Source organism: Mycteria americana, chromosome 9 (assembly GCF_035582795.1).
Source record: "Mycteria americana isolate JAX WOST 10 ecotype Jacksonville Zoo and Gardens chromosome 9, USCA_MyAme_1.0, whole genome shotgun sequence".
Lineage (NCBI taxonomy): Eukaryota > Metazoa > Chordata > Aves > Ciconiiformes > Ciconiidae > Mycteria > Mycteria americana.
In genome coordinates this window covers 18,482,673-18,494,992 of record NC_134373.1, presented here as the reverse complement: position 1 = coordinate 18,494,992, position 12,320 = coordinate 18,482,673, and the positions used below count along the sequence as shown (strand labels likewise).

General features: G+C 37.4%; 1 protein-coding gene across 1 annotated transcript in view; it reads left to right on the top strand.

Annotated features, from left to right (window-relative positions):
• Positions 1-9,830, top strand: part of AGPS (alkylglycerone phosphate synthase) — a 64,083-nt gene extending 54,253 nt beyond the window's left edge. Inside the window, exon 20 of the mRNA XM_075511595.1 lies at positions 5,593-9,830. Coding sequence (XP_075367710.1) covers positions 5,593-5,714 — 122 coding nt within the window. The 3' untranslated portion in view covers positions 5,715-9,830. The remainder of the gene's footprint in view (positions 1-5,592) is intronic.
• Positions 9,831-12,320: the final 2,490 nt, after the last annotated feature.

Sequence of the window (12,320 nt, the reverse complement as noted above, 5' to 3'; positions counted from 1 at the left end):
AGAACCTGAGGCATATGTGTTGCTATAAAAATACACCTAAAGTACATAGCTGATCAGATAGGTGGTACTTATGCAGGGGGAATTCAGCCATTCCCCAGTGCATCAGAAATTGATCCTTAAAGAGGAGCTTATCAGATTTTTTTTTTTAAGATCCTGGTAGTCTTGTCTAAATGTGGTAGGTCTGTTTCTCACTAAATTGGTTGTGAACAAACTGCTGAAAGGCTTCTTAGTGGTTTTAAAGTAGTTTTTAAGGTGTAACTTTGAAGTGGTTTCTTATGCCTTCTTTGTCCCTTTTAACTAATGCTATGACATAATTTGTGACTTAGTAAAAGGTTTTGAAAGGTATTCAAGAATCAGATATCCTAGTTGTAGCATTCCTTGTCTTCATTTCCTACATGAGATTTTACAGTCTTGATTATAGTTTTCACCTTGCCTTGACTATGTCCTACACTTAGAAAGGGATAGTGCACATCTTCGAACACAGCTTTGATCCTTCCGCTTTTCTGGCCAGTGAGTATCTTTAGATTTGAGAGTCATGTAAGTAAGGGTTGCTACAGCCACAGTTACTTTCTAGAAACTTAGCATTTAAAAAGCAGCATTAGGAATGACCATTTCATGTCGATACAAGTTTAAGTTTAGGTAAATGATTCTTCTAATCACTTAGGGCAAACCCTAAAACCACCCATATAATGTGTCACACCTTGCATTCTTGAATTCCTATTTCATAAAATACATGCTTTTTTTGTATACACAAAATAACATGCGCTGAGGAAGTATCAGTAGGTACGACTGGTGTATAAATACAACTATAACCCCTTTGGGGTGCAGCATCAGAAGGGAGCTGGCTGGATTTGGGCCTGATCCCTTCTGTATTACCAAGCTAAGCACCCATGTAAAACCAAGGAACAGAGTAAAAATTAATGATAGATCATTTCCCTTGCAGGGAATGTTCTAACTAAAACTGGTTACTTAAGGAAACAATTATCAGCTTGTGGGTTTGAGGAAAATACCCCCATTTAGCCACTTAACATAACAGAACTAATTTTCTTCCACTTTCTAGACAGATTGACCAGAATAAAGATTAACATAGCCCAGGTTCCACAGGTTTGGGTATAGTATCAATTTCCTGGCAGTTTATGTAGGAAAAAACAAACAAATAAAAAAAACCCCAAAACACCCTCCCAATCCACCTCCCAACCCCCCACACCTTATTTGCATTCAATTGCATGTTTGACATTGCACTTCATTGCAATTCTTTGGCATCTTTAAGAGGCTGTGGCTTAAGCTATACACTGCAGTAATTAACCCACACAAACTACAAAATCTGGAATTATAAAACTCCCTTATGGGGGCAGTTGAACACATTCTTTTCTCTTCTACACAGGAAAAGTATCTTCCTACCTTTAAGTTAAGCACTGGAGACTGATCATACTTTCATCTTAAAAGTAGAGCTTGCTCTACTGATTAGAATGAGTTTAAACTGTGACATTTATCAGATGTGGAGTAACCTTATGTGAAATAATGTAATAATTCAGTTGTATTTTCCTCCTTGGTCTGTTGAAAGTCTTAATAGAATAGTCATCTTCAGTGCCTTTTCTACCAAATAAATGCAAAGGACTTTGATTCATCCACACAGAACTTGAAAGTACTCAAGTTGTTTAGATATCAAGTGAAAACGTGCAAGATGTTATTGTGATGGTAAGTGTTAATTATGTAGTAGACTTCAGGTACACTGATCCATTATACTCCAGCACTACCACAGTATTGGATTAATACACTGACCTTTCTCAGTATTGCAGAGTTCCCTCTGGAAGAGTAATAACCTGCTAAGCAATTTCAAAGATGCTTTCTGTAGAGACAACCAGCTTCAGGAAAAGCATGCAACAGCTGGAAGAGCCCCATGCTTCTTATGACCCATTACCGTTTCTCCTTTTGCAGAGCTATTGTTCTGCAATAACTGCCTCTTTAAGTTGAAAGGGCTGGCGCAGAGGAAGTCTAGGGCCATGTGCAGTGCCACCAGAGCCTATTGCCACTGGGACTGCACACTGCTATAAATCTGTTCTGCATGGGTGTAGTGTTATTCCTGGGATCCATCAGCTATACTAAAACTTTCCTTACAAGACTGTTCATGTGTGCCCAAGTACTTTATATTCCACAAGTGAGAAAACCAATTGCTGCCTGCTGTTTGCTAGCTCCATTGTTAGTAGCCAGATTTTTTTGCAGCTATCCAGATGCATTTTCAAAGATGAGCAAGTGTAGCTTTTATGAGCAAGGAGAGCTGTACTCCCATTTTATCTTCTTTGTGGCCAGCATGTATGTGCTGTTCATCCAATGCACTTCTCTTTGAAAAACCACGCATGTGAGAAACTGTTGTCACTTTTGGCAGCGAGTGTAATGTCAGCGTGTGTTTGCTTGGTTGGTTATTTCAAAAGGTGGGTTCTACAGGAGCAGCATGGAGTATGGTTGCACTTCACCAAAGTGCATTTTATTCCCTAACAGATTAAAAGGGCACTGGAAGCACGAACAACTTTTCTTATGAAACCAGCTAAGATCTGGACCAGCATAAGTAACTTTTTCAGAACTGGGAAAAAGTTACTTATCCAGCTCACACATTTTTCTTTCATACATGGACTATAATGATGATAAAACTTGAAAATACTGCAAAAATAAAATTGGTGTTGGACTGTCTGAGAGTTGTTACTGAAGAAGCTTCTTGACTTGCTGATTTGAAGTACTTTGTGTGAAGTAGACCCTCTGTCATGCTAGTGTGTTTGTACTCTATGTTCATAGGCTGGACTTAGGCTTGAAGACTTCTGGCTTCCTAGCAGTGAATGTTTTAAGGCATTCGACTGCTCAGCATACCTCAGGAACAGGGCATGTGCCACTTGTAAAACTTGAAAACTAATTCTGTTGCACATCATCTTGGATAATTAAGATGCAAGATTAGGTGTCTTCAGAGGAAGAAAATGCAAGAAGGAAGGGCTGTATTTGTTTCCAGTGGGGGCACAAGGATTGTGTGTGTAATGGTGTGTATAGCTGAGTTGACGAGTAGTGACTTGTTAAGCTACTACAAATTGATTGTACAATGTTATGCTGATTTGAGAACCTTACTAATAATGTAGCATATACAGTTATGATGTAGCATATAGAATCAGCTGAATTTGATCTCAGTTTTTACTTGAGAAAAGTATACTGGGCTGAAAGCCAATAAGTGGTAGATGCTTGGATAAAATCTGGTTCTGTGCACTGTCTCATGTCAGTTCTATATAAATGGCATCATTTAGGCCTAAAACTAAAAGGTCTACTTTCTCTAGGCTAGAAATGGAAAGGTGGTTTTCTGTAGTCCATGGTAAGATTAGGCTTAACTGAGACCTTTTATTGTTGGGGAAATTAAGGCTTCCTTGAGCCCAAAGCTGTTCTTTGCAAAGCTGTTCTTTGGCTAGGCTTAGAGTGAAGTTAAGCAACTTTGCCACTTGGAATTTTTACATTCACGGTAACATCTATTACTATTATGGCATTTTCTTACGCCCTTTCCCTTCCCATTGTTGAAGCTAATTGGATCATCCTATGGAGGAGGAACAGAAACTTATAGGGCAGCACTAACCTGAAGTGAAACAAATACAAACATTGCTTTTTCTAAGTGGTGGTCTCATCTGCACAGAGCCTTTCCTTCACTTGGTCTATTTTCCATTTAATCAGATGAACCAGCTTAGAATTCCAAGAGCAAGATTGCGTCAATGCTTTTTAACTCTAATATGAAAACGTGAACAGCAGGAGCAGGGGCTTAACCTACTGTTATCAAGGGGTTAAAATCTTTTCATTGAACATGTTTGTGAAGGACTGCCGGTAACTGTAGTACAGCTCTTTTTCTTTCCAGTTCACTAATCAAATGTATGTTAGATTTATTATTGCAAAAGTATAAACCATAGAAAATTTGACAAGATAGATGTGTAAATTATCACTTTGACAGAACTAATGATGCACTCCAAGCACCTTCTGTTTTCCAGCACTTGGTGAGCGACTTCATTAAATATGCAATGACTGTTTGGTGCTGCTCAGACAGTAGTTCAGTTCCTTGTGGAATTGCATTATTACTGGAGGTGTAAAAGAGGCAGGCATGCTAGCTGTTGGGCATCTTGCTGTGATTCTAATGTGCTCCATCTTGTTGGAGCAGTTGTTTGCAGTCTTTTCAGGACAATTACATCTATAACCACAGGACACATTCACTGAAACTGTATTACAGAAAACAGTTGAGAATGGTAATGACTGTTCTTCAGCTGCTTGTATAAGAGCCAGTGTGAGTGACTTGAGGTGATGGTCAAGCCACATCCATGGTTTGTGGGGTTTTTTTTGTAGTAGTATTAAAGTATCCCCAGATAAAATTCAGCTACATCAACTTGCTCAGACAGTCAAATTGTAGTGATGGTATATTTACAGATGGGGATTTTTTTCTTGAGCTGGGCTGCAAAAAACAACCACGGTTCCTACCACATGACAAATTCTTTTGTCCTTCAGTTATGATCTTTGCTTTTGACATGCATGCTGCTAATAGTTGTTTTCTACCAAACTGCAAATTTCATTTTTGCTCACATTATTTGCTTTTTCAGTTGGCATTGTGATTAGCTCATATTCCTTAAGGTATAAACAAATATACTCTGTTCTCCAGAGGTGTCCCTGTAATTTATTATTCTGATGACAGTTTGATGGTTACCCTGAGAACAGGGCACAAAAGATGGCTTGATTTTAGCTTCAGATACTCTTAAAGCATCTGTCTCTCAAACCTGTACTATATTGCATCATACTGACAAATGGATTGTGTTTCAAGCTGACAAGTTAAATGCTATAGTGTGTTTAATGAAAAAATTCCGTTATTTTGAATGATTTGTTAAATCAGAGTTGATGACTTGGTTAATGAGTATGTGAACACTCGGCCATTTAACAGGACTATTGTGAGACTAGTGAAATGAGTTCTTAAATGGCTGGTGTTTCAGCTTTGCTTTGTATTTGGTATGTATTGTGAATATCCATTTTTACATGGGAAACTAAGCTCTTGTGTAATGGAATGAGCAATGACCAGCCCATGTAAAGGTTTTTGAATGAAATAAGGTATTTTGTTGATTTAAAACTAGGCTTTAAGCCTCCTCCTTAGAAAACATTTGTTTGCTATTTAAACCAATGCTGGTTTTGTTTGATTACTGAGTTATGTTTTCACTTTAAAGCAATCAAGAGGTGTGGGGTTCTGCCTTTTAGTAATCTCCTCTTCAGCTTCCTACTTAAAATGAGTCTTATAGCTTTTTAAAACTTACTACTAATTCCCTGTTTTAATAGAACATGTGACTTCAGCCTAAGCTTCATCTACATTTCATAGTTTCTAAAGAAAGTAGACAGTGTGGAACACAGTCTTCCTCTGGGAGTATGCTGAGCTTAATGAGCTTGATAGTCTGGTGGGCTCAATAAATCAAATAAAGCAAAACATTTCTCATTTTTGAATAAAAGCATTTATCACACAGTGTTTATTCATTCATGGTCACAAGATTGATTGGCTCCTAGAATCCTGCCATATATTGAAACACTTTGTTTTTGTTTTTCCAGTAGGCAAATTGCGGAAGCGCTGGATGAAGGAGAGCATCTCTGATGTTGGCCTGGGAATGCTGAGATCTGTTAAAGAATATGTGGACCCCAATAACATCTTTGGAAACAAAAATCTTTTATAAAGCCCTGCACAACGTGATGTACTAAAACTTCTTCAGAATTACTGTTGAAATTCCTCCACTTTCATTGTATTGATATCCCAGTAATCAAATATAACATAGACTAAACTTTAAAAACTAGTAACTTGCATTGATTTTTGCCATCCCCTTCCCCCTCCCCCAATAAAGTGTAAACATCACTGTTAATGTTTATGGATTTTTACTTACAATGCTCTTAAACTCTTAAACAACCCACTGGGCACAAAGTGTATTACCAACCAGGAAATGCAAATTTGGTTTTCCGAGTTTGGTTAGGCAACACAGCTGACACTATTTTCAATGCTGGATACTGCCAGATGTTTCTTACTAAAGCATCCCCTGCAAGGAGAACAAAGACTGACAACAGTGTTTTCTACAGAAGCAGCTGCTCAACCCAGCCTCTTGCTAAAGGAAAGCTGCTAGGAGACAGATGAGAGAACACCAAGGAGTACTTCACTGTGCTGAAGGATTAAGTATGTAACAGACTTGTAACCAGTGAATACATAAAGTACAAATGTAGGCTTTGATCAAAAGAGACAATGTAAGTCAAACTACTTCCAAAAACTCCGTAGTCTCCCATCATAGTACTATTGGAAAATCTTACACAATTGAGCTGTTCTGAGTTGTATTTGCATTGCTGGGATAATCTTAAATTAATCGTAGGTCAGTCACTATAAGTTTTGTACAATGGACATTTCTCACTGTATGTTGAAAACAGGTTTGTAACAAAACTTTGCCTTCATCTGTACTTCAGTCCTAGCGTGTATGGTTCTTGCTCCTGTTTTATTTGTTTTGCAGAGATGCAAAATATCTTTTTCAGTAAAAAAAAATTTTGGCTATTCAAATGAAACTGCCCAGCACTGTCTTTTGAAACAGTCTCAACAGTTTAATAAAACACTTAAGTGGACAACATACTGTCATCCTGAAAGTGAGATTTCCCATTTAGTTTTATACCGTTTCCTATGGCCTTTATGAATTATTTATTTACTTCACTAGTAGCCACAATTTTAATTGTCCATTTAACTTTAAAAAAATGAAATATTTTCTTGATCAGTATTGTATGAGAGTAAGCATTTTTACATTGAAACTTGAATCTTAATCAGTAAAACAAACTAAAAATATTTGTCAATACTCATGATCCATTTTTAAGGTGGGTTCTTTTCTTAAAGCAAATTATCCAACTTTTTGATAATTAATGTATATGATTGCATAGGATAGAAAAAATACAGACTATCCTTTGAGGACACTGTCTCTAGCCAACTGCTTCACAGCTCTGTAGTGTCAGTTTGGACACCTTTTGTATTGGTAGTGCCCTTAATGAGGACAAAAAGATAAAATTGCATTTTTGTTTTTAAACTATTTTAGAATACTGTCTAATTAGCTCTCAATTTTGATATATTAATTATATCAAAAAGTATGAAATGCTTGAAAAATACTGCATATCAGACAACTTTGAACTTGTTTAAAGATTAATTTCAGTTCTATAATGATCAAAAAACATGAACACTCAAAACCACTTTAAAGTGCATGCTGTCAAGGTACTTAAGGAAAACTTTTTATGATCTGCAGGTCATAAAACAATGTTAATGTGATATTTGCAAGGCAGCTAGATTTATTTCAAATGCTCTTTGTTTCACAACATTTCAACATAAAAATCTGCTCTCCTGTATTTTTGCTTTTGGCCCCCAGAGTTCATATTTCAGCAGCAACCAAAACAATAGGTGTAGTCTGTTTTAAGAAAGTTACTCTTCACACTGTGGTTAAGTGTTCCTTAAGTACACAACAGTGTCTCAGTAAAGCGAATCTGCACATGTTTATTCAGGGGAGTTCCTCACCTCGCGTACTGCACAATGGTGACTACATGGCCACAGCTGACATCTTGCTGATGACTTGTATCACTCTGAAATAGAGACCTTTCTAGGAATTGGTAAATATGAACGGTGAATATGAAGGGTGTTTATGTGCCTCAATGAAAGTGTATGTCTAACTATGAAAATCAATTTTGAAGGAAAGTATGTGAAGCCTTTTAGCAGAATGACAGCACAAACAGAACTAAAACAGGTAGTCATAGCTCAGTAATACTGGTCTCTTAAGATTTTGACTTAAAGTACTACACAGCTCTACAACATCCTTTCCAATTCTTAATTTTCTGACTGTGGTTTCCCCATCCCTTCTTTGTATTGAAATTACACAGGTGAAAACTCCTTATACTCTCTGTCTAACCTTTAAATGGCCACTGGCTTCTGAAGTGATTTAAAATGCAGTAAAGATTTTTACTGCATGTCAATTGTCCTATGGGAATGTGAAATAACAGGCTATAAGGGTCCCAAAGCAATGTCACTAGACAGTTCTGAGGAAAAGATTAACTACAAATGTAATGGATATTTCTTCTAATGGCCACCCTATTGCTGCCTTCTTAAATATTTTTCTATCTTACAAACTGGCCAGAGCTTAGTGAAACTGCAGCTGAAACGCATGGATTACTGACTGTCTTTAATTTCACATTTAAATTCCTGATGAAAATAGAGAAAAGTGTAATGCAAGTTCAGGAGACCTAGATACACACAGATCATTACCTATTTAAAACAAATCTTCCCTTCTCTAATACTAAAGTCTTCCACCACTCTTCCTTCTCTTTCCTCTACTTTCTTTCTAAAGACTTCACTTCCCATAGCTGCAGCCTGTTCAGAGATGGAGTTTGATCCATGCAGATCAGAAGCATATCTTGGCATAGCACATTACTTTTTAATTTGCTTGACTATTTTGGCCATATGTAAGTTACAAGCAGTTTTAATTAAGCTTGTCATGACTTCCAATTACACAGCTTCTGCTCTCTTTGAGGGAGGAAAGGTGCAGAGTGAGTATGGCTTGACTGTGACATGTATTTACATTAGAGAGGCTTTTATAAAAGTTTTGAGGGGAAAGAAGAAAATCTGTTAGAAACTGATCCAGGGTCTAAATCTTAGTCAAAGAAAAATAAGTCTCTTCTTTACTTGACTTACAGTATATTGGTTGAGTTAGAGATGTCATCCTTGCCTTATAGCTGTGAACAGAGGCCAGGCCACCTAGTTCTTCTGTAGCAACGTTAATTAACTGAAACCAATTTCAAAGGCAGGGATACATTAGCACTGAAATCCAGAAAACACAAATTGCTTCTCAGTCTTGGAAATGTATGTTTATCAAGGTTGTAATTTAACTTTCTGCAAATAAAGCCAAACAGTCTTTGTCATTTTAGTGTGAGATTAACTGTAAAACTTCAGTTGTAACATTAAGAGATTATAGAACCTTATATTATTAATAAAAAGAAAATGGGCCTAAACAATTATGTGTTTTTGTGCTGAAACTAAACAAATATATTCTACTAACTTGTCATCTTTGGTTCATTTTAATTTGGCGGTGAACTCTTACCTAAGGAAAACTATTGGGAAGGCTTTGGCACTTGCAGGGAGAAATGAGATTGAATTTGTAAATGTATGCTAATAGAAGCTCTGCTTTTGTGTCCCATGTAAAGCAAAATAGGAAAATGAGAGAATAGCAGCAAAGGAAGGGCAAAACAACACCTGAACACAAGTCTCCTCGGTTCAGAAATTTTACCTCTCAGTATTCCCTGTTTGGGCAGCAAGGGGACCATGTTCAATTGCTCCTGGAAAGTTCTCTCAATATAATACAGGAGCATACCTTGTCTTAGCTTCCCCATATTTCAAAGACCTGTTGTATTAAGCTATTGCAACACGTGTATAGTTTCCTGCTGTTGCACGCATGTCTTGTTTAAAATCTCCTTGTTACAGGTCCTGGAATCTGCTTGAAAGTTCTGTGTGCAAGAATGCACCGCATGTGAGCAGAAGAAGTATTTCTCAGTTATCTGCATTATTGCTATAAAGCCTTTATGCCCTTTAAGATAAAATGGCTGAAATTACATCTTGCTTGAAAGAGCTGTTGAATTGTCTTATGTTGATGCAGTTTCTTCAATAAGTATTACTCAAAAACTGCAAAAGTCATAGTATGCAGGGGACAGGAGAGGTAATGACATGGTTAAATTTGTAGAACTGTAGCCATTTTTCAATATTATCCAAATTTTTTTGTGAGCTTGTTCACAGGAAGTAGAAAACTACCTGGCAGTCAAGCATTTTATTTGTGTTTTCCTTCTATTAACAGCATAAAAATGCAGTATTTTTACTTAGGTCTAGATAGTCTCACTTTGAAGGAGACCTTAGATGATGATATACTTGTCTCAGGATGACAACCAGATCCCATCAGTGTTCCCTTTGTTTAAAATAAGTAGGTTTTATAAAAAGTTGGACCTGAACTCACAGCTGTATAAATACTATAGGCTCACTGTTTATGGTTTTGTAGTCCCAACACTGACTCTGAATTCCACATTACCTTTAACATAAATTGATGTCTTTCCCTAGGCTCTTTATGGAGATCAGAATTGGCAGGTGGTTGCTTTGTTTGTGTTCAGCTTTAAGGTCTACCGTGGTGCTCAAGAGCAGTGGTGGTCAAAGATATTTTTCAAAAATGTTTGCCATACTGTCTTTTAAAACTACTAGTGCTGTCATTTTGAAATTATAAATTCAGTTTCAAAAATACGTGGGATATAATACGTCATATCTTATTGTTACTTGCAATATTTACCAATACAAGTTGCAGTAATAGGTACCTCTACGGAAATGCTGTGAAATGTTTCATTTATGAATTTGTTTTTGCACGTTGGAAAAACAAAGCATTGGACTTTTTATGGGAAACTTTATGAATGTTTCATTTTGATTCAGAATAAAGCTAAATTTGTTTTAATTGACTGTTCAGAAACTCCACTATAATGTTCCTATTTGAGAAGCATTCAGCCTGTTTCTACCTTCATGGTAGCATACAGTAGTCCCAAGTATGGGGACGTAACAGCTTTTAAATGAATTTATTTATTGTAGTGCTATAAAGTATCATAGCAGCCTTCTAAAGGGTAAAATGGAAGTGTTGATCACAGCAATGAAGTTGTAGGTATACAAAAAGATGATGGACAAAACCCTATGATGTGACACTAATGATGTAAAATTTAAGCTGATGCTTCTCGTACTTCAGACCAAATTAGGAAATAAGTGAAAAATGTTTTTATTTAAAAACCACATTTTAAAATTAAACTATATTTTCTAATGATGAAGAATGTTGAATGATTGTCCCAACTTTGCAGTTCAATATCACGTGGCTTGTCCTAGTGTGGCTGACCTCCCAAGATGCTTCTACAAAGCAAAATATAAAGTGGATGGTCTCAAGACAGGGCCTTGGTAAAGCTGCTCCCATTTCAGGCTGCTGGAAGGGCTTGGCTCTGTTCCCATGGGTAACAGACAGTCTGAGCATGTGGATATCTGGCGTTGCTCTTGCACCAGTCAGTGCTAGCTCAGCAACATAATACTCAAAGCAGTTCGAAGACAATGAATGGAATTGATGTTATGTACTCAAACGAAGTTCAGCAAATACTGAGAACATAGAAGGGCAACTTGATAAGTTCAATTATTCATAATTTGGTTATCGATAGTGGCATTGATAAATGCAATCTTGACTAGACGCAAGCCTGAGGATGTGGGAGTAATGAGAAGGTCCAAACACAGCCGTTGACCTTTCTCCCTCGCAGCCTGTGGCAGCAGCCAGCAGTATTTCCTGTCTCGCTCTGTTCCTGCTGCTGCGGAGCAGGAAATCCTGGCTGCCCAGAGGCGAGGGTTAAAAGCCCTTCTGAAACATGAAGTGACACACATGCTCACCTAGCAAATACATAGCAGCTGGGTAAATACATGTAGAGATGAGGCCATAAAAGCTGGTCATTAAAGAAAGTAAATCTGGCTAATGTTAGAAAGCAAATGTAAGGAAGGCGTGGGTGAGCTGAATGCTGCATGAAAATCTCAGGTTTAGAATGACACTTGTTGACAAGACTTAGGTATGATACTGACCACACTATGGGCTTGGACCATAGTCCCAGCTATATTTGAAGTTTGTTCCTTGACTTGCTTAGGACAGAATTCTGGGTTTAGCCTAATTTCCTAGGAAAACAAAGGAAATGTAATCTCTCTGCTGCTTAGTTTGCTCCTCATTCTTCTCCTTTTTTCCCCACCAAAGCTTTTGAGCTTTGTGGACAGCTTCAGCCAAACTCGAATAAGACAGAAGTCTCAGTGTATTAAATTCTTGCAGGTTTTTATGGAAAATACCAACCCTAATTTGGGCTGGCAAGAAAGATAAAAGCTGAAATGTCAGCTCAATCCTTGTTAATACCAGAGAATCCATGTGGTAAAACCCCAAATGTTAGTTGGTGTACGTCCACTTCAGACGGTCAGTGTGCTCTGCCTTGCGGTTCTTCTTGGACTCTTAAAATACTTTGATGAGTGGGGCAGCCACAAGGCAAACCGGCCTTTTTAGTACTGCTGCTTCTGGAAGTGCAGGGCAACACTGTTCTTCCAGTCAGGTCTTTTTTAATTAAGATTTTCTTAATAAATGAAGGTTTTGTCTTTCTCTGTTCGTACTTGTAACTATGTTATGCCCAAGTTCTCAGTTGTGCTCAGCTTTACAGGTTAGCATACTCTAGCGCAGGAACATGAAGAACAGAAG